This window comes from Megalobrama amblycephala, linkage group LG1 (genome assembly GCF_018812025.1).
Source record: "Megalobrama amblycephala isolate DHTTF-2021 linkage group LG1, ASM1881202v1, whole genome shotgun sequence".
NCBI lineage: Eukaryota > Metazoa > Chordata > Actinopteri > Cypriniformes > Xenocyprididae > Megalobrama > Megalobrama amblycephala.
Genome location: NC_063044.1, coordinates 27,028,103 through 27,054,538, shown reverse-complemented (window position 1 = coordinate 27,054,538; position 26,436 = coordinate 27,028,103). Strand labels below are relative to the sequence as shown.

The 26,436-nt window shown below is 35.0% G+C and overlaps 3 protein-coding genes across 4 annotated transcripts in view; 2 read left to right on the top strand and 1 right to left on the bottom strand.

The window, feature by feature from the left end:
- The window catches only part of lmtk2 (lemur tyrosine kinase 2), a 47,081-nt gene extending 37,255 nt beyond the window's left edge, over positions 1-9,826 (bottom strand). For both annotated transcript variants that reach the window (XM_048187041.1, XM_048187049.1), the window contains exon 1: positions 9,265-9,826. In XM_048187041.1, the coding sequence (XP_048042998.1) occupies positions 9,265-9,346 (82 nt within the window). In that variant the 5' untranslated portion in view covers positions 9,347-9,826. The remainder of the gene's footprint in view (positions 1-9,264) is intronic.
- A 3,866-nt stretch (positions 9,827-13,692) lies between these two features.
- On the top strand, positions 13,693-17,736 carry pvalb5 (parvalbumin 5). Its single transcript, XM_048187030.1, has 5 exons — positions 13,693-13,853; positions 14,113-14,192; positions 16,685-16,817; positions 16,933-17,042; positions 17,466-17,736. Exons 2-5 carry the CDS (start codon positions 14,132-14,134, stop codon positions 17,486-17,488), a joined length of 327 nt encoding a protein of 108 aa, XP_048042987.1. The 5' UTR covers positions 13,693-13,853; positions 14,113-14,131; the 3' UTR covers positions 17,489-17,736.
- Positions 17,737-19,411: 1,675 nt separating this feature from the next.
- On the top strand, positions 19,412-25,060 carry pvalb1 (parvalbumin 1). The gene is made up of 5 exons (XM_048186996.1): positions 19,412-19,567; positions 19,974-20,053; positions 22,142-22,274; positions 22,362-22,471; positions 24,769-25,060. The coding sequence occupies exons 2-5, from the start codon at positions 19,993-19,995 to the stop codon at positions 24,792-24,794; spliced, it is 330 nt and encodes a 109-aa protein (XP_048042953.1). The 5' UTR covers positions 19,412-19,567; positions 19,974-19,992; the 3' UTR covers positions 24,795-25,060.
- Positions 25,061-26,436: the final 1,376 nt, after the last annotated feature.

Below are 26,436 nucleotides of genomic sequence, written 5' to 3'. Positions count from 1 at the left end.
GGTGGCCTCTGTTCTTCAGAAAAATCCTTCAGCTCCTGCAGATTCTTCAGTTTTCAAGCATTTTTGCATATTTGAACCCTTTCCATCAGTGACTGAATAATTTTGAGATCGGTCTTTTCACACTGAGGACAACTGATGGACTCAAACACAACTATTAAAAAATGTTCAAACATTCACTGATGCTCCATAAAAAAAACATGATGCATTAATAGACGGGGGGTGAAACTTTTTGAATTTGAAGATCAAGGTAAATTGCATTTAATATGTCTTCTGGGAAACATGCAAGTATCTTCTGTTGCTTCTGAAGGGCAGTACTAAATGAAAAACGATGATATTTAAACATCTTCATCCTGTTCAAAAGTTTTCCTCCCCTGACTGAAGCATCAGTGAATGTTTGAACCTTTTTTAATAGTTGTGTTTGAGTCCCTCAGTTGTCCTCAGTGTGAAAAGACGATCTCAAAATCATTCAGTCACTGTTGTAAAGGGTTCAAATATGCAAAAGATGCTGGAAAACTGAAGAATCTGCAGGAGCTGGAGGATTTTTCTGAAGAACAGAGCTCAGTTTAACTGCTCAGAACAAACAAGAGACTCGTGAACAACCATCACAAAACAAACAAACAGTCGTAGATCATCCGGGTAACCACACACAGTATTAAGAATCTGCAACTGTAATTAAATACATAATATATGTATAAGTGTTTGCGTGTGTCTCGACAGCTACAGATAAAGCCACAATAAGCTCAATCAAGCAAACTGTCAATCCATCTTGACGGATGACGCAGAGGAAACTCCAATAAGAGGACAGTTTTACACGCATGTGACCTGCTTAAAAACTTTTTGGTGAAATTCACAAGGTGAAAGCGATCCAAACCAAGAAGAAAATGCATCATAGTAACAAATTAAGTCACTTTTTCGGAAACAAAGCAAATGATCTACAGGTCTTAAAATGCAGAGCATTCAGTTTTATACGAAACGGATAAACATTAATCTGGCAACATTTTATTACACTGGTTGATGTACGTATCATGGAATTCCGTAAACAGCACTTAAATCTAAATGCTCTATCACCTTTGAAAATAATGCATCTGCAGATCTAAACCTAACCGATAGTGTTAACAAATGCAAATGAGAGACAAAAACACATTTTTCCAATGAGGCTGTGTTGGTCAGGATTGACGAATGTTAAAACTATACATGTGACGTGATCTTAAATTCTGCCTTATATACTGATGATTTGGGGTTAACATTATGTCTTTGGAAAGGAACGACACACATCACAAGTCTACACTGGCTGACTGTCAGTGTGCTAAAAATAAAGTGCTGTGTGGGTGAACTTCAGCGAAAGCTAAAAGGACCTTGTACAATACAACATTTGCAAGATTATATGGATTACGACTCTAAATACAATCTGTGCCACAACGCCAATGCTAAAACCATCAAAGCACAACTTTTGTAATAAATTCACCACCTTCGACAATAAACCTTATGCATAATCCATTTTTGTTGGGACCTTAATAGCTGTGTGCAATAGCAGCTCAGCTTTCACCAATTTAGCCTATTTATTAGTTACACTATCAAAGGATTGCACTTCTCTCCATATATTGGTAAGAAACACATCTGACTCATCTCATGCACTTTATCCTAAACCAGCCTGATTAAAATTCTTCCTCAAGTCAGACTAGTCAACTTTTCGTTCCAACCCACAGAAATTTTGATTTTGAAAATGTGTAGATTTGCATGTCCCTATTTAGGGTTAGTCTGTCCATTTGAATCACTCAACTGTGTGTGAAGGATTAGAGCTGTGCACAGGTGTTTTCATTTGCTAAAAGGGCATTTGCATTTGCTTTGTCTGACTGGTTTAAGCAGTGCTGCTAGATTGCTCATAGTGTTATTGAATAATAATGACAGTATGACACTGCAACTGCCCAACTGAAAATAAACAATGATGATTAAGTCACATTTTGTGTGTAAGGTATAATCTTTTTGACAACACCTCTCAAAGAGCGAGAACAGGGCGTTTCAAAAAAAGGCTTGGACTTCTTGACGTTAAAGTCTGTTGCTGAGAATTTGTGTCAGAGGAGCAAGTTGAAACACAGTCAACTATCAATAGCACTCTTTCCACATTTAGCTCATCAACATAGAACATAAGTGAAATGTGAAGATGCAGCCATTGCCAGAAATGAAAGACACTCACAATCTACGCAAATGACCAAAAGAAAAAGGCTAAGAAGCCAAAGCTGAAAACAAAGTCAATCTGACTATGACTAGGCATAAGGAACATTTGTCAGTGCATTATGGTGCATCGATCTGACAATGAAAATTCAATGCATTAATTACAAAATGTAATAATCAATTATCAATCTTAGTTTAAATGTAAGAGAAAGTACAGCCATTTGAAATTTTGTCAGCTGCTTCCAGTTATTTTAGCTCTTCAAAAACAGTCCATTATGGTGCTTGACAATGCAAAATTAGGGGTGGGACAAAATATTGATAGGGCAATATATTGTTGTCCTTCTCCATGCAATATGAGAATCGATAAGAGGGCACCAAATATCAATATTTTAAATAATAAAATAAGGCACTCTAAATAGATATCCCTGCTCTCAGTGTCTAAAAACACGCGGAAAACGAGGCAGCACCGTTTTCACCTTCTTTCCAAAGAAGCTTGCGCTACCGTGGTGTCTACTGTTGCTAAGCAATCATGAACCACGTTCTCTATAAAGACAAGGACATTTAGCAAAGGATAAACAGATTTCCAGCCACTATATTAGCTCTACTGCTATATATATTTATGGAGATGAGAACTAAAAAAAACGCCATGATCAGCGTGGACAACAGAACAAAACCTCGTCGGAGCCGTAATGGTCCGCAGACGTGTGCAGTATGCGCTTGCCAATTGTCTACTTTCGAAATATCGAACTTGAGCACGCAAAAGACAAATGTTGAACTGTGAATTTCTTTTCTGTATGTCATGTGCGGGCTCCGTATTCCAGCTCTTTATGATGAGACGAGAGGAAAGGTTGAGAAAGCGCTCCAGGTTAATTTTGAATTGTACCACGTTTATATAAAGTTGATAAAGCAGTTAAATGTGGTGGTTTACACACAAAGAAAAGTTTAAGTTTTTAGGTTTAATGCAAGTTGCTGCAAAGCACTAAAATGTTCCCAGGTTTATTTTAAGGAAGCTGGTAAACACTGAGATCTTCCCAGGTTTAAATAAAAGATCTTGGTAAATGTCGAAATGTACCAGGTTTATATAAAACAAGTTGATAAGCAGTTAAATGTGTCAGTTTAAACACAAAGAAAAGTTTAAAGGTGCCATCGAACGTTTTTTTTACAAGATGTAATATAAGTCTAAGGTGTCCCCTGAATGTGTCTGTGAAGTTTCAGCTCAAAATACCCCATAGATTTTTTTTTATTAATTTTTTTAACTGCCTATTTTGAGGCATAATTAGAAATGCGCCGATTTATGCTGTGGCCCCTTTAAATCACGTGCTACTCCGTGGCTAACGGCTAATGCTACACTGTTGGAGAGATTTATAAAGAATGAAGTTGTGTTTATGAATTATATCGACTGCAAGTGTTTAAAAATGAAAATAGCGACGGCTCTTGTCTCCGTGAATACAGTAAGAAACGATGGTAACTTTGACCACATTTAACAGTACATTAGCAACATGCTAACGAAACATTTAGAAAGACAATTTACAAATATCACTAAAAATATCATGATATCATGGATCATGTCAGTTATTATTGCTCCATCTGCCATTTTTCGCTATTGTTCTTGCTTGCTTACCTAGTCTGATGATTCAGATGTGCACAGATCCAGATGTTAATACTGGCTGCCCTTGTCTAATGCCTTGAACATGGGCTGGCAAATGCAAATATTGGGGGCGTACATATTAATGATCCCGACTGTTACTTAACAGTCGGTGTTATGTTGAGATTCGCCTGTTTTTCTGAGGTCTTTTAAACAAATGAGATTTATATAAGGAGGAGGAAACAATGGAGTTTGAGACTCACTGTATGTCATTTCCATGTAATGAACTCTTGTTATTTAACTATGCCAAGATAAATTCAGTTTTCAATTCAATGGCACCTTTAACCAAAAGTACAAGAATAAAAGGTTTAATTACTTAAAATGTTAAATTTAATTTACAGAACTTTTTGTGCTGTTTTCTAACAGTTTGGTCTACACTGCACTTAACCTTTTCACAGGCATTTTGTTTTCATAGTGATGTATCATTATAGGATTGTCTAGCAATATATCAATTTTTGCAGAAATGCTGCATCATGATATTATCAGTAACGTGTATTGTGTATAGTATCATATCATGAGGTACAGTTATTCCCACCCCTAGTGCAAACCGGTATTTATCATCATATTTTAATTTTTTATCATAGTCATAAACTGGTTGGCAGCGCAAATAGTTTTACTGTTTACTTCTAGTTATTTACCTATAGCGACTAATGAATCGAAAGAATAAGGTGGATAACACAATAATAAAATCCAATGTTTGTGTATATTTTTGCTTTTCAGATGCAAAAAAAAGTCCCTCCAGAAACATAAAAAGAAATATTTATGAATCATAGAAAAATGATAAATCTGAATCAATATTAAGAAAGAATCATGACCAAATTTCAGATTTCTTAATGCACTGCATCATTGAAAAGAATCATAATCAAATCAAATCCCTGACAGAGTAAACATTTACACCCCTGCACCTGCCTGGCCGTTTAAAAGACTGCTGGTCAAGCCTGAACCATCAGTACAAATATAATCACAAAAGCAAAGCAGTGAAGAGACTCCATCTGGGACACAGAGCTATTAGTCAGCGCAGACTTCATCATACTGCTGTGACTGCATCATCATCAGTACTTCCTAATTAACTGCATCATTTGTTTACTGAGAGACAAATGGCCATGAAAGTGGTCTTAAAAATAAAACCCATCACATGACGATTGGTCATGTGATCAAACATGATTATAAAGTGCATGTAATGACCAAGTCCTCCTCCTAAACCAAGTAAATCATTCACCACAGATAAGAGTGGCATGCATGGGTTTATGTGTTGACTTACTGTAACTCGCACTACCTGTAATAAGGAAGTAGTCCTATCAATATTTTTCCAAGCGAGTCTAAATTATGGGTGGCAATTCAGGTTTGTGAAACTTCCACTCAAAAGGACAGAAACAAATCATTTCAAATAATAAGGTTGCGCTACAAATAATCCTTATCCGTCAGTTTGACTGAAAGGGTTAGTTCACCCAAAAATGAAAATTCTGTCATTAATTACTCACCCTCATGTCATTTTTATCTTCAGAACACAAATTAAGATATTTTTGATGAAATCAGATGGCTCAGTGAGGCCTGCATAGCCAGCAAGTTAATTTACACTTTTAATGCCCAGAAAGCTACTAAAGATGTATTTAAAACAGTTCATGTGACTACAGTGGTTCAACCTTAATGTTATGAAGAGACCACCAAAAAAAAAAAAAAAAAAAAAAAAAAAAATCGCCGAATCTTTTGCCGCTCTGAATCACTGATTCAAAACAAAAGCTTCGAAGCTTCATGAAGCAGTGTTTTGAAATCGGCCATCACTAGACATTGTTGAATAAAGTCGTTATTTCGTTTCTTTGGCGCACAAAAAGTATTCTCATCGCTTTATAATATTAATATTGAACCACTGTAGTCACATGAACTGTTTTAAATATATTTTTAGTAGCTTTCTGGGCATTTGAAAGTCTAAATTAACTTGCTGGCAATAAAGGCCTCACTGAGCTATCGGATTTTATCAAAAATATCTTAATTTGTGTTCTGAAGATGAACAAAGGTCTTACGGATGTAGAATGTCATGAGTGTGAGTAATTAATGACAGATTTTTCATTTTTGGGTGAACTAACCCTTGAATGAGCTGTATATTTTCAGTCATGATGTAATTTTGTCTGTCAGGTAAATACTGTAATGCTTGGTATTTTAAAGTGACAAAAATATCTGTGACAAGAGCTATTTTCAGTCCGCTGAGTTCTGTTCTAGCTGTAACGATATGGAGAAGACATTTTGGCCTACTCTCACGATTTAAGGAACATGAATTATTTGCTTGAATGAACTAAGAAGAATCTCTTGTTTTTCTCCTCAAATCCTTTCCCAGTTTGTTTTCACATGGGTGCTTTATAATGCAATTTTCTTTCTTTTTCACTGCTATCCTTAAGTGTTCACTGGAATTTTTCTAAAGAAGTTAAAATGTTATGATGGAACACTTGCATGTTACATAATATATAGACTTACATATGGTAATATTTAACAAGCTTGTAATATTTCTGCGGAAAGACTCATTTGATAATTTATTAATTGTATTCTATTGTATTGTATATCTTTATGGTCTGCTGAAAGTAATTTGTTAATGCTTTTTCCACTTTTAAGTTTCCTTTTGATGTTCAATGGTTAAAGGGTGATGAGAATAATGTCACTGTACACAGTTTTTGAAAATGCCACAGATCGAACCTTTAAATGTTTCTTGGCAGTATCTGATTGAATACAGTTTAACAGTTTAAGTTTCTCCCATAATTCATGCAAAGTATCATGGGGGTAGAAAAGGGGTGGAGAGAGACCTCACCAAGCGAAACCACTAAACCCATTTAAGAGTAAACTGAACAACAAATTGAGTTTCTATAGCTCAATCAGCAGAGCATGGGCTAACAGCACCAATGTCATGGGTTCAATTCCTAGGGAATGCATGAACTGATAAACTGTACACCTTCAATGCAATGCACAATACTTTGGATAAAGGCATGTGCCAAATGCATAAATGAAAATGTAGAGCATGTCAGGCCCTAAAAGTTTTCCTTTTCCTACATCAGCAACAATCAGTTTTTGATGACTGTATCACTTACTCACCACATCTGCTCGCAATCCCCTCACAGTGACACATTATAGTGATGCACTGAAATTTCAGCTATACGAACAGCTATTTTCAGTTTAGGGCCGAAATGGTTTGAAATGGCCAAAATCAGTGACCGAAAGAGACGTTTAATTAATTAGCGCTTCTCAGATGGCATGTTCTGACTGTGTTCAGCATTTATTTTCTGCACAAAACATGAATAAGCTACACCAGTTAAACATGTCAGCTCTGTGGATACTAGCTCTGGATTGACAATATTCATTTCTCGATTTTATTCAGTATTGATAGGATTTCTTGAAATTAAAATCTTTTAATCTGTGCTGTTTTCTGTTGATGCATGAACAAAACTTCACCAAACATTTGTAGTGCGCCTGCCATCCAATAATCGCAAAAAGCTTTGTTACTTTAAATATGAAGCATAGTCTTAAATTTAAAATGTTGTCAGTTTTATTACAAAATGTTGTTTTGGTGCTCTTTAATACTGCAGATCAAGTGCATGTGAACTGATCATTTCTTCCTCTTTACTACTAGTTACAGCACAAAATAAACATGAATGAACATCAGAAGGTATGTTGAAAGATACATTACAACTTATCGAAATTAATCCTGTCTCATGTAATAATTGCTCAATCAGTGTTTCAACTGGAGAAAAACGTCAATAAAACAGCTTATACACTCTAAAAACTAATTCAGGGGACCTTTAGTCATTACTTAAATATATATATTTGTTGTGAAATAAAAAATCAAGTTCTGAAATGCTGTTAGACTTTTTACTTTTGTAATTGTTATTTTATTGAGCTTGGAAGACACACAAATTATGCCTATTGACTCAATATACTATCATGACTTGTCATAGTTTAACATTTTCAGTTAATCGAAAATGTATGTAATTTAAAGTTCTGTTAATGTAAAATTTAAATTTTTAAAATAATTTTACATTATAAAATTAAAAAAAAAATTATAACGTAAAATTTAAAAATGTACAATTTTGTTTCATTGTTTTGAGTTGTATGAACACTTCTTTTAATTTAGACGAACTTAAGTTAAGTGAAACTGGGCTGGGATTTATATTTCCCATCATGCTTTGCCCATGGCACTTGAAAGGGAGAGTAAATGCTAAAATTAAGTGTTATATAATGTTTTTTTTGCACAAGATTAATGGTAAGGGAGATTTAGCAGTAATTAGTGTTTTGTTATGCTAATTTAGAAGAGTTTCTGTTAATGTGGGTTTTTGGAGATTTACCATCATGGTGACAAGCGGTGCTTGGTAAGTTCATGTTACTTAGAAATGTGTTTTATTGTGTCCAAAAAGCATCTTCACCTTACTTAAAACATTATGTTGGATCAACTTAAATAGTTGCATTCATGTTGACAATTTTTAAGTTCATGTTACTTAGAAATGTTTTTAGAAATGTTATGTATTACATAACCTGTTAGTGGTGTCTTTATTTAAGGTATGTTTGAATAAATCTGTCATGTTATTACTGTAAGTTTTTTTATTGTCATTAAAATGTTTAGGCTATATTTCACCAACAAACTGTAGAAACAATTCTATTAAAAAGTTGATATAAAAAATAAATGTTTGTATAATGCAATTTTAGCTATTTGAGTGTTGATTATTAAATAAGTTTTATTAATTTAATTGATCATTAATATATTATTTGTTTTTGGCCAGAATTTTCATTTCGGTACGCCCCTAATATATTGGGATAATTCAGAAGGTTCACTATCTACCTGTTACACAATACTGACTAGTACTACTGACTCATTAATGTGTTCATAAGTCTAAAAGCAGGAATAATTCAATGCTGGAGCGTGATCAGTCATTCATGAATGAATTTCCAGTTCCAAAACAATGGCCGTGTTGGATTAGTGTTAATCTGCTGGTAGTTTTGCTCACGGTCAAGGTGGTTTGTTTAGAGACAGGTCAGCTGTCAACTCACCCACTGACACCATAACAAGAGACTAATGTGGTTTGGGACACGTCCCATGACAGTACTGTGTTGGCATAGATTTATTAAGTACCATACCATAGTGAGCAGAACAAAAGGGAAAGTAATCTAAGGTAACTATGAATGAAACTAAATATTCCCTAAATGTAACAGATATATATATATATATATATATATATATATATATTACAAAGGGGCTTCAGACATGAAACTATATAGCTGGCTTTTAAACGTTAGGATGGGGGTGGGGGAGACTGATCATATTTGGGGGTCCATGGCATCTAAAAGATTGAAAAGCCCTACTGTAAAGTACCATGTAAATATACATTGGTCGCCCCACACAACTTTTACAACATGAGTGAAACATGAGCAAACACACATTATAATGTCACTGGCAGTGCTCGACATCTTACCTGCGTGTGTCTTTGAGACTGGAGCAGCTTGTGAGAGTGTGGCAAATCCCAGTAAACACACACCTGCACGAAGAGCCTCCATCCTCACCACTGCAGCTAATCCACTAGCTCAACTACCTATAAACAGCTATTACATCTAAATAAATAACGCGAAGGACGCCTGAATTGGCTCATCTATGTCTATGTATATCTATATTGTCATATCCGCCGTGTCAAAGACTCATGTTGTGTGATATTAGTCATATGTCGTGTTATGAGCGTTGGCTAACACGACAGTGCTGTGATGTTCATCAAGCTAAGCTAATGCTAAGCGCTCCCGGCGTCTTATTTACGATTATTTCTCATCGCTTAAAACCGCTCGTTCGTTTACTACCTCTCTAGGACGATTAAATACGAGGATACGTCTTTTCCCTGCATTGTAAGACTCTTGAGTTCGTGGAAAAATCAAAAGCGCAGTAAACACAGAGGTCCAGCATCACTTTTCCGCACGAGCGCCATGTCTCGTGACGTCAGGCGCCGCGTCACGCGAGCCGCACGCGAGGGCGGTGGTGACAGAAACTGACAGCGTTCAGATGACACACAGTCTGGCCATGTCATTGTCACTGAGAAAAGTTTTGACTATGATGACGAGCAATGCAAAACCTGTTTTAGGAGGAAACCGTGAAGCTGTCATAACATGCTGTAGGCTACTGAACCATTTCAGAGGGATTACTGATTTGTTTTAGCACATAAGCCTGCTATTCATCCATATCTATATGGGAGAATAGATATTATTTTATGTATTATAAATCCCATATTGTTAGTATTGTTATCCAAATTAAAATAAATGCCTAAAAACACCACCTTTCCTAAACACTTGTATTTCCCAATTGTATTTCAAAATTGCCTTGATCCATGAGGTCATAACGGCAAAAGGCTGATTTTGAAGTAATTTGATCAAATGTGAATGATGCAGATGTATAGAATCTCTGGAATTATTATATATTTTGGGACTTTTTGTACTCACCCCCATGTCATCCAAGATGTTTATGTCCTTCATTCTTCAGTCGAAAAGAAATGAAGGTTTTTGATGAAAACATTCCAGGATTATTCTCCTTATAGTGGACTTCAATGGGCACCAAACGGTTGAAGGTTAAAATTATAGTTTTAGTGCAGCTTTAAACGATACCAGACGAGGAATAAGGGTCTTATCTAGCGAAACAATCAGTCATTTTCTTTTAAAAATACAATTGTATATGCTTTATAAACACAAAATGATCACCTCGCACGTGCTTCCGCCAAAAGCGCACTTTCATATTCTTCAAAATGTTTACTCTGTATGTCGTACGCTTTCCCTATTCAACTTAGGGAACGAACGCAGCGCAGTTAAATTTTTTCCGTAAGTAGAATAGGGAAGGCGTAGGACATACAGCGTAAGCTTTTTGAAGAATATGGAAACCCGAAGTACATTCAAGGTGATCATTTGTGTTTATAAAGCATATACATTTTGTATTTTTTTTTATAAAATGGCAGATCGTTTCTCTAGATAAGACCCTTATTCCTCGTCTGGTATCATTTAAAGCCCTTTGAAGCTGCACTGAAACTGTAATTTTGACCTTCAACCATTTGGATGCCATTGAAGTCCACTATAATGATAATAATCCTGGAATGTTTTCATCAAAAACCTTAATTTCTTTTTGACTTAAGACAGAAATAAACACCTTGGATGACATGGGGGTGAGTAAATTATCAGGAAAAGTTTATTTGAAAGTGAACTAGTCCTTTAAAGATGGTATTTGGGGTAATATGTTTTGTTGTTGGGGAGTTTTGTATTGGAATTGTGGTATGAAGTACTTTAATGTTACAAAATTGTCTTCAAAATTGTATGCATATGGTGACTTTCTGCTCTATCACTCTTGATCTATACACTATACCACTTTAGCAACCCACTCATGTTTCCTGTGCTCACCACCGTATTTTATCATTCATTTTCACTCAAATTGTTTTGCTCCTTCAGTTTTTCAGTAAAATATATCACACACACATTCCATAGACATAATGATTTTTATAGGCTACTGTACCAACACAACACTCAAAGTGCCTATGAGCGGACCCCCCATGATCGTCTGTTTGGGAAGGATATTTTGTCTTTCGCCCCAAGTCATGCAAAAGACGGTGCACGGTTCTCGGCCCGAGGCACGCCGGAGCGGCCCCAGGGTGATTCTCTCAGTACGTGTTTCATTTTTCAACCACTTCCTCCCAGATGGCCTCATTTTGACACTCATTCTGCACTCACAACCTTCAGCCATAAGGAGCACAGATCTGAATTTGCAGTTTTACATTTTCAAAAAACACAATTTATTTATAAGCTGTTTTCCTCACAGGGACCAACAAATGTCCCCATTTTGTTCTCATAACGTAGGGTTTAGAGGACACCACACACACACACACACACAGGTTTGTTTTTGTGAATTGTAGGCTTAATGGTTTTTATACTGTACAAACCGTATTTTCTATCCAACCCTACCCCTAAACCTAACCATCACAGGAAACTTTGCACATTTTTACTTTCTTACAAAACTCATTCTGTATGATTTATAAGCCTTTTGAAAAATGGGGACATGGGGTAATGTCCTCATAAGGCACCCTCTCCTTGTAATACCTGTGTCATACCCATGTCATTATACACATTTGTGTCCTGATATGTCACAAAAACATACACACCCACGTATATATACATTTTCCTAAAGAGCGGCCTTTAAACCTGTTACACTGTAAAAAAAAAATGCTCGTTTAACTTAAAAAATTAAGTTATCTGGTTGCCTTAAAAATTTGAGTTCATTGAAATTAAAAATTTGAGTTAAAGGTGCTGTAGAACATCTTTTTAAAAGATGTAATATAAGTCTAAGGTGTCCCCTGAATGTGTCTGTGAAGTTTCAGCTCAAAATACCTCATAGATATTTTTTTTTAATTAATTTTTTTATCTGCCTATTTTGGGGCATCATTAACTATGCGCCGATTCAGGCTGTGGCCCCTTTAAATTATCGTGCTCCCCGCCCCTGGAGCTCGCGCTTGCCTTAAACAGCATAAACAAAGTTCACACAGCTAATATAACCCTCAAAATGGATCTTTACAAAGTGTTCATCATGCAGTATGTCTAATCGCGTAAGTATAGTATTTATTTGGATGTTTACATTTGATTCTGAATGAGTTTGATAGTGCTCCGTGGCTAAAGCTAACATTACACACTGTTGGAGAGATTTATAAAGAATGAAGTTGTGTTTATGAATTATACAGACTGCAAGTGTTTAATAATGAAAATAATGACATGACTCTGATCTCTGTGAATACAATAAGAAACGATGGTAACTTTAACCACATTTAACAGTACATTAGCAACATGCTAACGAAACATTTAGAAAGACAATTCACAAATATCACTAAAAATATCATGTTATCATGGATCATGTCAGTTATTATTGCTCCATCTGCCATTTTTCGCTGTTGTTCTTGCTTGCTTACCTAGTCTGATGATTCAGCTGTGCACATCCAGACGTCCTGCCCTTGTCTAATGCCTTGAACATGAGCTGGTATATGCAAATATTGGGGACGTACATATTAATGACATATTAATGACTGTTGCGTAAAAACTCAAAATAGTATGTTATCTGAACCATTGAAGTTGATTTGTTGATTTGACAAAAGAAAATGTGTGATAACAAATCATGAAAATTCTTTTTTACAGTGTACTTTTCTGGGGATTTTAAATTGAAATAATTAAAAATATGAAGGCACACACACAAAAAAACAAAACAAGTTTGCCATTAAGTAAAGCTATAAAAATAAGAAAATCTGATACACTGCAAACATTTCAACCAGCTTCAACTTTCAATTCCTGCCTATAAAGGCTTTTAGTACAATCAAAGTGATACCAGAGTTAAGTTATAGTGAGAAGTTCTTTATACGGTTCTCGGCCCGAGGCACGCCGGAGCGGCCCCAGGGTGATTCAGGGTGAGTTTTTATATTTTACTGATCATCGGGATACATCCTGATAGAAATTGGAGTTAAAGGGATGGGAAAAAATGATGAAAACATTTTTTCAGCATAAAAAAAAATGCTTCACAAAAGCATACATATTGGTTTTTGGATTTATTTTGAATATTTATTTGACAAATCTATAGGTATGAAATGCACCTCATCTCATCATCATCAACTTTTCTATGCTGATTTAATGTTTTATTTCTATATGTGATGTATAATTTGGTTTCGCAACTAAGCATCATCCTCAAACTAGAACAAAGGCAGAGCATGTACCTTCCCAGCATCATTACAGGTCTCAATAGTAACCCACAGCCAATGACCTCCGAGCTCTTCACAAGCATATGCAAAAATCGCATTTCAAACCAATAGCGATCAGAAACGATCTGCTTGGATCAGCTAATGAGGAGGGAGGTGTTTTGTGGTGAGGAAGGCCTCCGTGGGTTTAAGGGCACGAGTGTCACCCTCTCTGTGCATTTCAGGTCCCAGAACTGCAAGAGAAGGTTTCTGTGTCTTCATTGTTCCAGAGGATAAATCTGAGGATACAGATCACTACTACAGCCGCTCCAAAGGTTAGTGTCAAATAGATTTTACTGCCAAATTGTTCTTGTTGTCAGTGGTGTCAGTTATGTTTCATTGAAGATCAGTTCAGAGATTCATAAGTTTAGCAACATTTTTGTTCATGTTTATATACATATGTAAGTATTCAAATTTGACAGAAAAACTTCCACTGTTATGTATATGATGATGCAATTTTAGATCACACATGCAGATTCCAACATGCTTGATTTAGTGTTTTACTGGATCTCTAATTGTAATGTGTATTTGTAGAACTTCTTAGTGAAGAATCATGGCACTTGCAGGACTCCTGAAACAAGACAGCATTGCAGCAGCTATCCAGGCTTGTCAAGGTGTGATACATCTGCCACACACACACATACAATCACTCATCAGTACATGCAACTGATATTTCTACTCGTATGTGCTTACACATGTAAAACAGCTTTGTTATTCGCACTATCAACAACAACATAAATAGCTGCTTCAGTTACAGTTGCACACACGCATGCATGCTCTAGAGAGATGCCCATAGGCCGGTGCATTGGGGATGGGTAGATCCAGGTATCCAGGCACCCGGAGACTGTGGAGCAGTTGCCACCAGGATACCAGTGTGTTTGTGCCGAGCATCCAAGATCATAGGCTACACACTCACCCCAGCAATACATGTCAGATCACAAACATGCTGTATATATTCATTAAAATGGCACACAAAAGCATGTTGCCCAAACCAATGCAATAATAGGCTAATATATCTGATTTGTTTTTATCACATTTGCATGTTTTCAAAAATTAGGGATGCAGTTGAACTTATTTAAAATGAACTGTATAGGCAGTTAAAGCTGCAGTCCGCAACTTTTTTTGTGTTAAAAATTTACAAAAAATTATATAATGACAATTTACAACATGAATCCATTTTCCAAACCGTGTTTTTGTCTTATCCTGAATCATTATGGTACACTTATAATAAGTGTTTATATTCGGACTATTTCAGACCGGACTGGTAGGACCCGCCCCAGAGTATCACAGTAACTGCGTGACTCGCCATAGACATACATGGAGAAAAGTAGCTCCGGCTAGAATGTTCCTCCGCAAGATGCGTGCATTTCTGTTTATTAACCGCTAGAGGGCCAAAAATCACGGACTGCAGCTTTAATGCAACTACACTAATATATAGTAACCTAAAATGGTTACTTCTAAATTATCTTGTTTTAAGACCCGTTCACACTAATGACAATAAAGATATAGTTCTAAAAATAGCAGCGACCACACCACAAGTATAACGATAACGGTAGAGAGGAACGATATTGTTGGAATCACTTTCAGAATGATCTTCTTCAGGTGATGATGGAACGATAAAAACATTGACAGCCAATCAGAATCCATCATGCTTTAAAGAGCTCGAGCATTTAAAGCGGCAGATGACAGAACTGATTCACACCAACTATATCATTAACGATAAAAAAAAATATATATATATAGTTCTAAGGGTACGTTTACACGACAACGATGTACTAAAAACAGATGACACGACAACATTATCAAAACTATACCTGTACTCACAGTTGAGTACACTTAGATGTTCTTAAGATGATCTTCAGTAGTAAGAATTTTTATTTAAGAATTTAAGTACAAAATTAGTGTGCGAAAATAGAGCACTTTAAGTACATTAGAGAAGTGTACTTTTTTTTCACCTGGGACACATTCACAGAAAACACCTTATTTATGCGTTGAAAAATAAGGTGGATAGACTAAACACGTAGTACACATGTGCAATACGTCACTGTTTTCACAGATTCGCGTTTTTGCAGTTTACATGGAGATGATAATTGTATAATGCTCGAAAACTTCCACTTTGAAACCTGTTTTCAGGTTGAAAGTTTGCGTTTTCATACCACCAAAACGCCATGAATGGCCAAAACACTAAATTTTCCGTTTTTAGTTGAAAAAATATTAATTAAATACATTAATTTAATACATTAATTTATTCAAAAAAAATTGTTTTATGGGTTAAAGGTGCAGTGTGTAAATTTAAGCGGCATCTAGCGGTGAAATTGCGAACTGCAACGACAGTTAACCCCTCCCTTTTGCATAATTTGAGAAGCTACGGTGGCCGTCTGGCCGACACAAGACAAAGATGTCATCGTCTGAGAGAGCAGAGAGTAGCTTGTGTGAAGCAATGAGGTTTTTTCTTACTTCTAACAAAGAACGGACTCTGCTTCTAATAAACCAGATGACTACTACTACTACTACTACTTCTTTGTGTGTATTCAACGTAGGGACGACGCAAGTTGCCTCTAAAAACACAAACGATTTAAAAGAACAACATAGTGACGAAACGCGCTCTGTAGAGCAGTTTGTCCATTTAGGGATTCTGTAGAAACATGTCGGTGCATAATGGCGCCTTAACATGTAAGGGGACCCGCGGTGTATGAGACAGAAATGGCTCATTCTAAGGTAATAAAAACATAACGGTTCCTTATGTAAGGTCTTTATACACCACTGAAAACATAGTTATGTATAAAATATTGCATTTCTATCAATAGATCCTCCCAAATTTTACACATTCCACCTTTATATCAGATAGAAATAGCTCTAACGTGTTACAGTGTATGACTAACTGTGAAATAAGCAATATTCGATTAATTCAAATGTAGCCTATGAGATTAAAATTTTTGGATGGTAAATATATACTGTAAACCTGGCTATTTCATTCACGTACGACTGACAAATGCACCACATTAAGTTTATTAGTTTATATTAAAACTGTGTAATGGAAAATTGATACATGCATCTTATCTTTAGGCCTTAATATTTAATATTCCATTTTTTTTTTGTCTTTCAGCCCCAGGAACATTCAACTACAAGTCGTTTTTTGAACAAGTGGGGCTGATAGGTAAAGCCTCTTCCGATGGGGAGAAGGTGTTCAAGGCCCTGGACCAGGACAAGAGTGGATTCATTGAAAAAGAGGAGCTAAAGTAAAGCATTCTTTAAATTGTTTGTTTGGGGATTGTATTCTGAGACACATTATATGAATGCACAACATGAAGCCCTCTCTGATTGGTGCGTGCTGTTCTTTGATTGGGTCTCCAGACGCTTCCTCCAGAACTTCTGCTCAGGGGCCAGAGAGCTCACAGAGGCAGAGACCAACACCCTCCTGGCAGCTGGGGACAGTGATGGAGACGGCAAAATCGGGATGGAAGGTAAAGCCAAATCAGCAGTTAGGCCTTCCAGAACAGGCCCTGTGGGAGTCGTACTCCTATAGAAACCAGGGCTCCTCTTTCACTGTCTGGCTCCTCTGTTAGCCTGAGGGATTAATCAGCTGTACAAATGAGAATTAGACCAATTCTACTCCCTTTAGCACGCACAGACGTGCTGATTATCTCGGAAGACTGGGAATTCTCTTGTGGGATCTCAATTTTCCCAAGGCAACGTCTTTCCGGCAGGGTGTTTGACTCTGTCTGTGAAGAAATAACTTAGATTTGCATGCGAGAAGCATCCACACTTTGATATGTATAGGGCGTGTGCAGATTTTCTAAAAAAGAATTCTTACTATATGGACAGTATCAAGTGATTTAGATGATTGGACAATATTTCACTCATTTTTTTCTCTTTTCCCCCCTCAGAATTCTGCTCCTTGCTGAAATGAAAATGTGGAGATTGTCTTGAATGACTTGACTTCATTTCACAATTCTCTCTTATTTATTTGCATGTATTATTTGTGATTCGTTTTTTTTTGTGAGTTGCTAATTTAAATATGTTTAGTAAGTCTTTGTAGTAAATGTGCAAATCATGATTGGGAACAAAATTAAAACTTGCTTCTTTAACTATAGAGATCATAGAAAATGAAACTGCTCAATAAAGTGAAGTCTCCAAGTATGGGAATTCTTTTATCCACCTTTGCTTCATGTGATTTTTCTTTGAAATATATGAAACAGATGGCATAACAACAATAAAACATCACAATAACAACTGCAGTAAAATAAAAAATACAATGATAAGATAATATATAAAAAACATGAAATATAAATAATATAAATAGTATAAATAAAATAAAATAAAATACAATAAGATAAAGTAAAAAATATAATGACATGACAAAATAAAAAATATAAATTTAAAAACAATAAGATAAGATAAAATAATAAAATAAGCAGATATATAAAATAATAAAAAAATAAGATAAAAAAGGATAAGATAAGATCAAATAAAAAAATAATAAAATGTGATAAGATATAAGATAATAAAATAAAATACGATAAGGTATAATATATTATAAAAATAAAAAATAAAATAAGATAAGATGATAAGATAAAATAAAATTAAAATAATAAAATACAATAAGATAATATAAGACAAAATAAAAAATAAAATATGATAAAATAATATAATATATAAAAAACAAAATATAAATAATATAAAACAACAAAATAAAATAAAATACAATAAGATAAAATAAAAAAATGATAAGAAATGACAAAATAAAAAAAGAACAAATAAAATACAATAAAATAAAATATAATAAAGATATAAAATAAAAACAATAATAAAATAAGATAAAAAATAAGATACGATAAAATAAAATAAAAATAATAAAATATGATAAGATATAATATAATATATATAATATAAAAAATTTAAATAAAATAAAATAAATTAAGATAAGATGATAAGATAAAATAAGATACAATTTTCAAAAATAAAATAAATTAAAATAATATGATAAGATAAAAATTAGATAAAATAAGATATAAGACATAATATATAATAATAAAATAAAAAATAAAATAAGATAAAATAAAATACGATTAAATAAAATAAAATAATAAAATACAATAAGATAAGATATAAGATAAGATAATATAAAATAATAAAATAAAATAAAATATAAGTTTAGATAAAATTCGATAAGATAAAATAAATGAGATAAGAATAAAATAAAATAAAAAGGAAGCATTACAAATATTGCAAAAACAAATAGAATAAAATAAAATTATACTATTAAAATAACTTGAATTTAAAATCATTATCAGGAAAGAATAGCAATGAATCAGTCTGTTTTACATTGTAATGAAGGTTTCAGATTGCACAGTCTGATTCATGTAAGCCATGCAATATGAACACTGAAACCAAATATCTAATCCAGCCTGCATGTGACATAAACACATACTTGACTGCTAAGATTCAGTATTGATAATAACAAGTCCACTGATCTTATGAACGTTGATGTGTCACGCACTGACACGATTTACGGCCTTGAGACGCAGATGATTGCGCCACAACTCTCCGTCCAGAGTTTCTAACCTGGAAAAGAAACACGATCCACCCCAATCGAACATGCATATACGCTCAGTGACATCTGATGTGTTTATCAGTCCTTTTGTGCAGAAAAGTTCAATCGAGGAGGAATGAAAGTAAACAGCCAAGTCTTGAGTCGGGTGATAAAGTGGGAAAGGGACGGCTGCTTGACCCCAGCTCAAGGAGGAGGGCCTCATGATCTATAGGGTCCCACACATGGTTCTGAGCATCGTTTGTGAGACTAAAAATAGCCCAACTTGACTACTGGACACATTTTTTCGACACTATTCCAAACGTAGACCTATCTGTTACTGAGCATCAAATTCCTGTAAATGGTGAGGCTGAGGGTATATAAGCCAGGAGCCGCAGAAGAGCCGCTCACACCTCGACTAACTCCTTCGGTTTTTCACTCGCCTTAGACAAGCACAAGGTGAGTGCAGTGGATGAATTCATCTGACATGCTTTAATGCTTTAGGATCAGGCTTCTCTACTGAACATCATCACAGCTCACGGACAGGGACTTTGGAATATGTTGTATTGGTAACGGAGAGCATCAGCAGAGCATCTGTGCTCGGGGTCACACATCCGGATGCTAAAGACCGCAGACCTTGGACACTAAAGTGTTGATGGCTTGCCGCTGAGGATGGCTAGATAAAATAAGGGGTCGTGTAAATTAGGAACTGTCAGTTATTGTGTTTACTGTGCTTTAGCCTCTGCTGATATGCTGATTGTGTGAAAGAGGAAAATCATGTGTAGTTAGAACTTATGGGGGAATATATTGCATAAGCTGAGTTCATTTATGAATTGTTCTTATTTAATGTTGTGCTGTTTCGCAGCTTAATCAGAACCAGAAAAATGGCCGTTGCTGCTATGCTCGCCGCAGCTGATGTGGATGCTGCTATCGCTGCCTGCCAGGGTAAGACATCATGTGATCATCTTAGATTGCAGTGTATCACATCTGGGGAAATACTATATAATAACTGCCATTGAGAAGACAATAACAACCACTGGTCATTAGCTTGTGTGCATTCAAATATAAAAACGGATGAGCCAAAAGGCTTCTGACGATATTATATTACCTGACTGCATGAATGCACATGAACTAATGACGGGTGAAGTGTTGCAGAATGCATGGATGCTTGCTAATCATTTTAAAGAGATTTTCATACGAAAATCATTTTCATTTCAGTTACCAATAAGTGAAATTTAATCTGAATGAATAAATATAGATGTATGAAATCCAAAATAAATAAATAAATAACATTTAAAAGGTAGGCTATATTGAAACAATTTAATTTATTATATTATATTATATTAAATTATATTATATTATATTATTATTGGGCTATGTACAAACATGATCTAAAGACTTCTGCCTCAGGATATTGAGGGGGGGGGAAACAGTCAAAAAGAAGGCAGATGAAGATTTGGTATACATTAGACTCATGATATTAAAAATAAATTAATAAATAAATAATGTTTAAGAGTATAATAAATAATAAATCAAATTAATATATTATAACACTTATGAGATATATATCAGATAAAACACCAAAGGAAGTCATTTACAAATTGGACAGAATATTGAGAGAGGAAAAAAACATCAAAAAGTGGGCAAATTTAATCTGAAGATTTGATATATATGAATAAATACACACTCGTGATAAACAAACAAACAATTATTTTGGTTATTTAGAAACATGATCTAAAGACTTCTGCTTAAATGCTTGAAATTTGATTGGTAGAAGTTTAATTTCTTTTTCAAAACTACAATATTAATGAATATTTAAATTTTAATAAATATAATACATTTTTACAGGATATTTATGGGAAAACAGTCAACAAGTGGCCAGTATACACAGAAATACTATGATAGTTTTGATTAGTTCAATTTTTTTGTTCCATAAACATCTATTTAATATTTCTGTATTTTTTGATGACTTTTATTCTGAAATGTATTTGATGGCTGCCATTCTAAGATGTTAAAAATAGCAATAAGAAATGAATCCGCAAATATTTAACTGGTAGTGTATATTCTGGCCTTCTTCCCAGCTAATGTTTTGCTAACGTTCCCATTTAGTTTAGAAAACGTTTAAGACTAAGTCATTTCACTCGGCGGCCATCTTTGAAACGCCTCTCGGGCTTTCAAGTGCAGCTCCTATCTCTTTGAATGGGGAAACATCAAATTCTCCAAAACTGTTTGCCAAGCTTTCGATTAAATTTCATATTAGAAATCACCAATTAAATCTGACAACAACTGTCTGATAAATTTTGTTTCTAAACGCTCAAATCATGACAAAAAATTATATTTTTTCAGGCTGGATCAAGCTAATGCACATGCGTAAATGCGCGCCTCTTGTGTCTCATTTCGCGTCTGACTGTTTCTATAGGAACCAGAGCTTCTTGATGCAATGACTTTACCAATCAGCGATTGGCTCTTATTTAGAAGGCGGGACTTATTCCGCTGTATTGCGCGTTGCACTTTCTCCCATTCAAAACAATACGAGTGACGCTTCTTGTGTTATTCTATAGTCTTTGACATTATTTCTGAATATTGTCTGAATGTTGAAAATGTCGCTTTTTTTATGCAAACACTAAGGGAAAATTCCAGTTTTTCATTCCTCAAACAATGGAAATGTTACTTTTGAATGTTCTCTGAACATTAGTAGTAGTGATATTTGAAAAATGTTAGGCGAACGTCCAACTAAAATGTTTCATAAAAACATACCATGAACCATGTATAAATACCATTTTCGTGCTAATGCTAACATTATTAAAGACTAGATAACCTTGAATGAACGTTCTCTAAATGTTACTTGACAAATGTTTGTTCATAACTTTGAGAAAACCTTGCCACAACATCAGCCTGAGAACGTTCTGTTAGTTGAGTTAGTGTAAAAGTGCCTGGACTCAGCCGGGCCTCATTAGCATCATAGCAATATTTCAGTTAGAATATTTTGATCAAATGAATGTCATGTTTTGACACAAAACTCTCTCTCCACAGCTGCTGACTCCTTTGACTACAAGTCCTTCTTCGCCAAGGTTGGCCTGTCAGCCAAGTCCGCTGATGAGGTCAAGAAGGCTTTCGCCATCATTGACCAAGACAACAGTGGCTTCATTGAGGAGGAGGAGCTGAAGTGAGACTCAGAATAAATCATACACATTGGACCATGTCAAACAGAGGCAGTTGTGGGCTTCATAGCAGGCTTGTGCTCTTTCTGTAGGCTGTTCCTGCAGAACTTCAAGGCTGGTGCCAGGGCTCTGACCGACAAAGAGACCAAGACCTTCCTTTCTGCTGGTGACAGTGATGGTGATGGCAAGATTGGAGTTGATGGTAAATGAAAAATGCCATTTCGATCTAATTTTACACCTCAGAGTTGAACACACATCAAGAAAGTGCTTTTCATTAAAGTTCGGTAGCGTAGCTTAATTTTTGGTGAGAAAGCTTGGGTACAAGCTCCAGAAATTGGGTAAAGCCACAGAAGAAACTGTCGGAAAAAGAGATATTTAGGATTTCGTCTAGCATAATAATATAACAACATTATATTACATTAAATTTTTTTTCTGCTTGCTTGGTCAGGTTAGTTTTGCCAACTATTTTCAATTAAAAGTAGCTAAAGCCTGCTCAAAAAGTCACTAAATGTCGCTAGATGACGTAATGTGCCAACTTTCGGCACTTTACATCTGTTTTCTCTCCTAATCCATACTCACATACTGTATCTTAATATAATATACAGCAGAATATCCAATGAAGCTGTCCTCATTTACATATTATCTGTGAGACAACGGAAAGAGTGTGATATAGTGATTGACTACATGTCAACCAGCAGTCCAAAAAGTCGCTAGATTTGTCGCTAGTTACTTTTTTGAAAGAAAGGAAAAAAAAAGTCACTAAAGGGGTGTGAAAAGACACTAAATTAGCAACACTGGGTCAGGCCAAACTGGAAAATGTAACTATTTCATGAGGTGACGATTTCACATTAATTCGTATGATTTGAATCAAACAAAAATGTGTGATTTTTAAGAGAAAGCCTTTATGAAAGACCGCCCATAACCCCTAAACGTACCAATCACTGGGGTTTAAACAGATCGTATGAAAACGTACAAGCGAGATCATACGAATTAGCCACCAATTAAGCAAAACATAAAATAGTTACGAATTGCTGTGAGATTGTGTTGGTCATTATAGCCAGTAGCTCAGATTTCTACTTGCTCTGCCAACATTTATACTCGCCTCAACATGAATAAAATACAGTGAATTTTTTTTTTTTTTAATGTAAATCTAATTGTAGAAATATTTTACATATATTTCAATATTTACTTAGATATATATTTATTCATATGCAAATTATAAATAAATACATAAATTAGGGCTGCACGATATATCGCATGAGATTGTCACACGCATTTCGCCAGTAAAGCCGGTTCCCTGATTACCGCTAAATCGCCATCACCTGCTTTCAAATGGAGCGGCATTTAATAGACAGAGCCGTAGATCACTGACAAGCCACGCAATATCGCGTTAATTATCGAAGGCGATTCATCTGCGATATGAACGCGATATTGCGTGGCTTTTCAGTGATCTATGAGGTATATTGAAGCAAATTAATGTATAAATTGTTCTAAAATATAACAATAAAAAGTAATTTTGCAATTATATTACATTATAAGAAACATTTAAAAAAAAATGTAAATTACTAATTGTGTGTGTGTGTTTATATATATACACACACACACATATATATATTAATATTTACTTAAAAATATATTCATATGCAATTTATTATACATCTTTCATGCATATAAATGTACATTTTTCATAAAATTTTAAGTTTTCTTTGTCAAAAAATTGCAATAACATTTTCAACCCATTCTTACGGATGCTACCAAGAGCAAAAATCTTAAAAAATAAATTCCTAATTGTACATATAATATTGTAGATATATACATATAAATATTTTAATTTTTACATAAAATATATTTATTTATATGCATTTTTTATTGATTATTATACATTTTCCACACATTTACATTAACATACTTGTTTGTTTTTTCCATTAACTTTTAAAAGAAAATTTTCAATAACATTTTAACCTATTTTTACAGAGACTACCAAGTGAAACGTTTTTGAAAATGTACATTTCTAATTGCAGACATACATTTGTTTTACATATATATTTTAATATTTATTTCTGCACGTATTCATATGCAAATAAAAACCAGTATTTATTATTATACATTTTCTGTACATATAATTTATTTTCATAACATTTTATTTTTCTTTACAAAGACGATTTGCAATAGCATTTTCAACCCGTTCTCACATATTGTACCAAAACTATCACAATTGATTCTTGCAGTTTCAACATGATCTATGTTAGTCAGGTAAATGATTTTAACTAGCCAACAAATAGTCCAAAAGAATTTACAACCAAAAGGCCTAAGAATGTACTTTCCTGCTTTTTTGGTGGCATCTACTGAAGCTCTATACTGTGGTCTAGGATGATGATCGGCAGTGCAGTTTATCAACACTAGCAGACCCTTGATGATATTTGGAAATGAAATTGGTGATATTTGCAGAATTAATGAATGGTAGTCTCATCTCTGTCTTATCTTTGTCTCATCTCACAGAGTTTGCTGCTCTTGTAAAGGCTTAAATTTTCATCTGACCAAGACCCTTCCATATTCAAGGAACCAGAACTCATGACAGCTCACACCTTTCTCAGCTGAACTTTTTTATATGATCTTATTTATGACTGACTTTGGACAGTTTACTCAGTTTCGAGTATGTGTCTGGATAAGGGTATGTTTGTGTTAGTTGGATGTTTTATTTCAAGCCCATTGGCTTGTGCAAATGTACAATCTTGAATGCACTTCTGGGGAAGAGTGAAAAACAAGGAATAAATATAGTTTTGGTGTAAAATGTCTTTGAAGCGAGCTTTTTTACGCTTTCGCTGCTAATCAACATTCCCGTTATATTGTCAGATGTCCTCCAGGGAAACTCTGTTTATGATAATGCCCTCATATGGTGCGTTCAAGTCATGACAGAGAGATCGTATTTACAAGTTGAACACATATGAATGCCACCACAAAGTCGTAAATACAAGTGGGAAGCTCGGGATTTCTCTAAGCCCCAAGTTTACGAGTTGGGGGCGTGTCAGTGAAAAACGTGGCGGAATACAATACTTAGGCTACGTTTACATGACAACGATGTACTAAAAATATAAATGTTTTTCTTTTGCATTATTTACGTAAAGACGACACCATTGTCAAAACAATCCCAGTTCACATGGATCCCCGAAAATGACTAAAAACGCTGTATTATTCATGCCAGGCCAGTAGATGGCGATGTCACTTTGTAAAGAAACTACGCGCCTATATATTGAACATGTAATAATCATGATGTCACCGTTTTCACAAATTTGCATTTTTATAGTTTACAGTTTTATAGTTTGCACTTTGAAACCCGTTTTCAAACGTTTGCGTTTCCAGGCCCCCAAAACGCAGTTGTCATGTAAATAAATGGTCAAAACGCATAAAAAGTTCTGCGTTTTCAATTATAAATGGTTGTGTAAACGTCCCCTTAGGTTATAGGTATTTAGCAGTGACATCCCTGACAGCAACATAGTGTTGCCTGATCTGGCCCACATCTGGCCCGGGTGTAATCCACATGTACCAGATGTGGGCCGGATCTAGGCCACACTATGTTGCTGTCTGGGATTGTCAGGCTTTTTTATTTACAACAAAATAAGCTAATTGCCTGCACAAAATACAACAGCGTTGTCATAATATATGTAATGACAAGTTTACAGTGGCAGTGTTTATAATTTATTTAAAAACATTAAAAAGCAAAACACACCTGATGCACATTCTTCGTTTTCTAGAAGTAGAGTTAATCCTTGCTGTATTTTTATTTAGTTAATCAAGAGGAGGTACACCGCCATCTTATTCCGATGAAAGTGACTTGAACGCACCTGACATCATAAATACGATTTCCCAACTGGTAAATATGTACTTCCCAGGCAGGAGGACTTGAACGCACCAATAGTCAGGGATGTCCTGCAGGACGCACTTGGCACAAGGCTGGATGAGAGAAGGCCCGGAGATTTGCTGAGGTCCACTGGAAGGGATTTGCAGAGGATAGTTTTCGCATGCCCAATTAGAGTCCATGGCAGCTTCCCGAATGCTCAGAATAGCTCATCGAACACTCAAACAAAGCGCCGGCCAAGCTCAGTCTTCCAAAACCCATTAAACGCTTTGCAATGGTCACGATTTCATCAGAGCAACTGGCAACGCTCA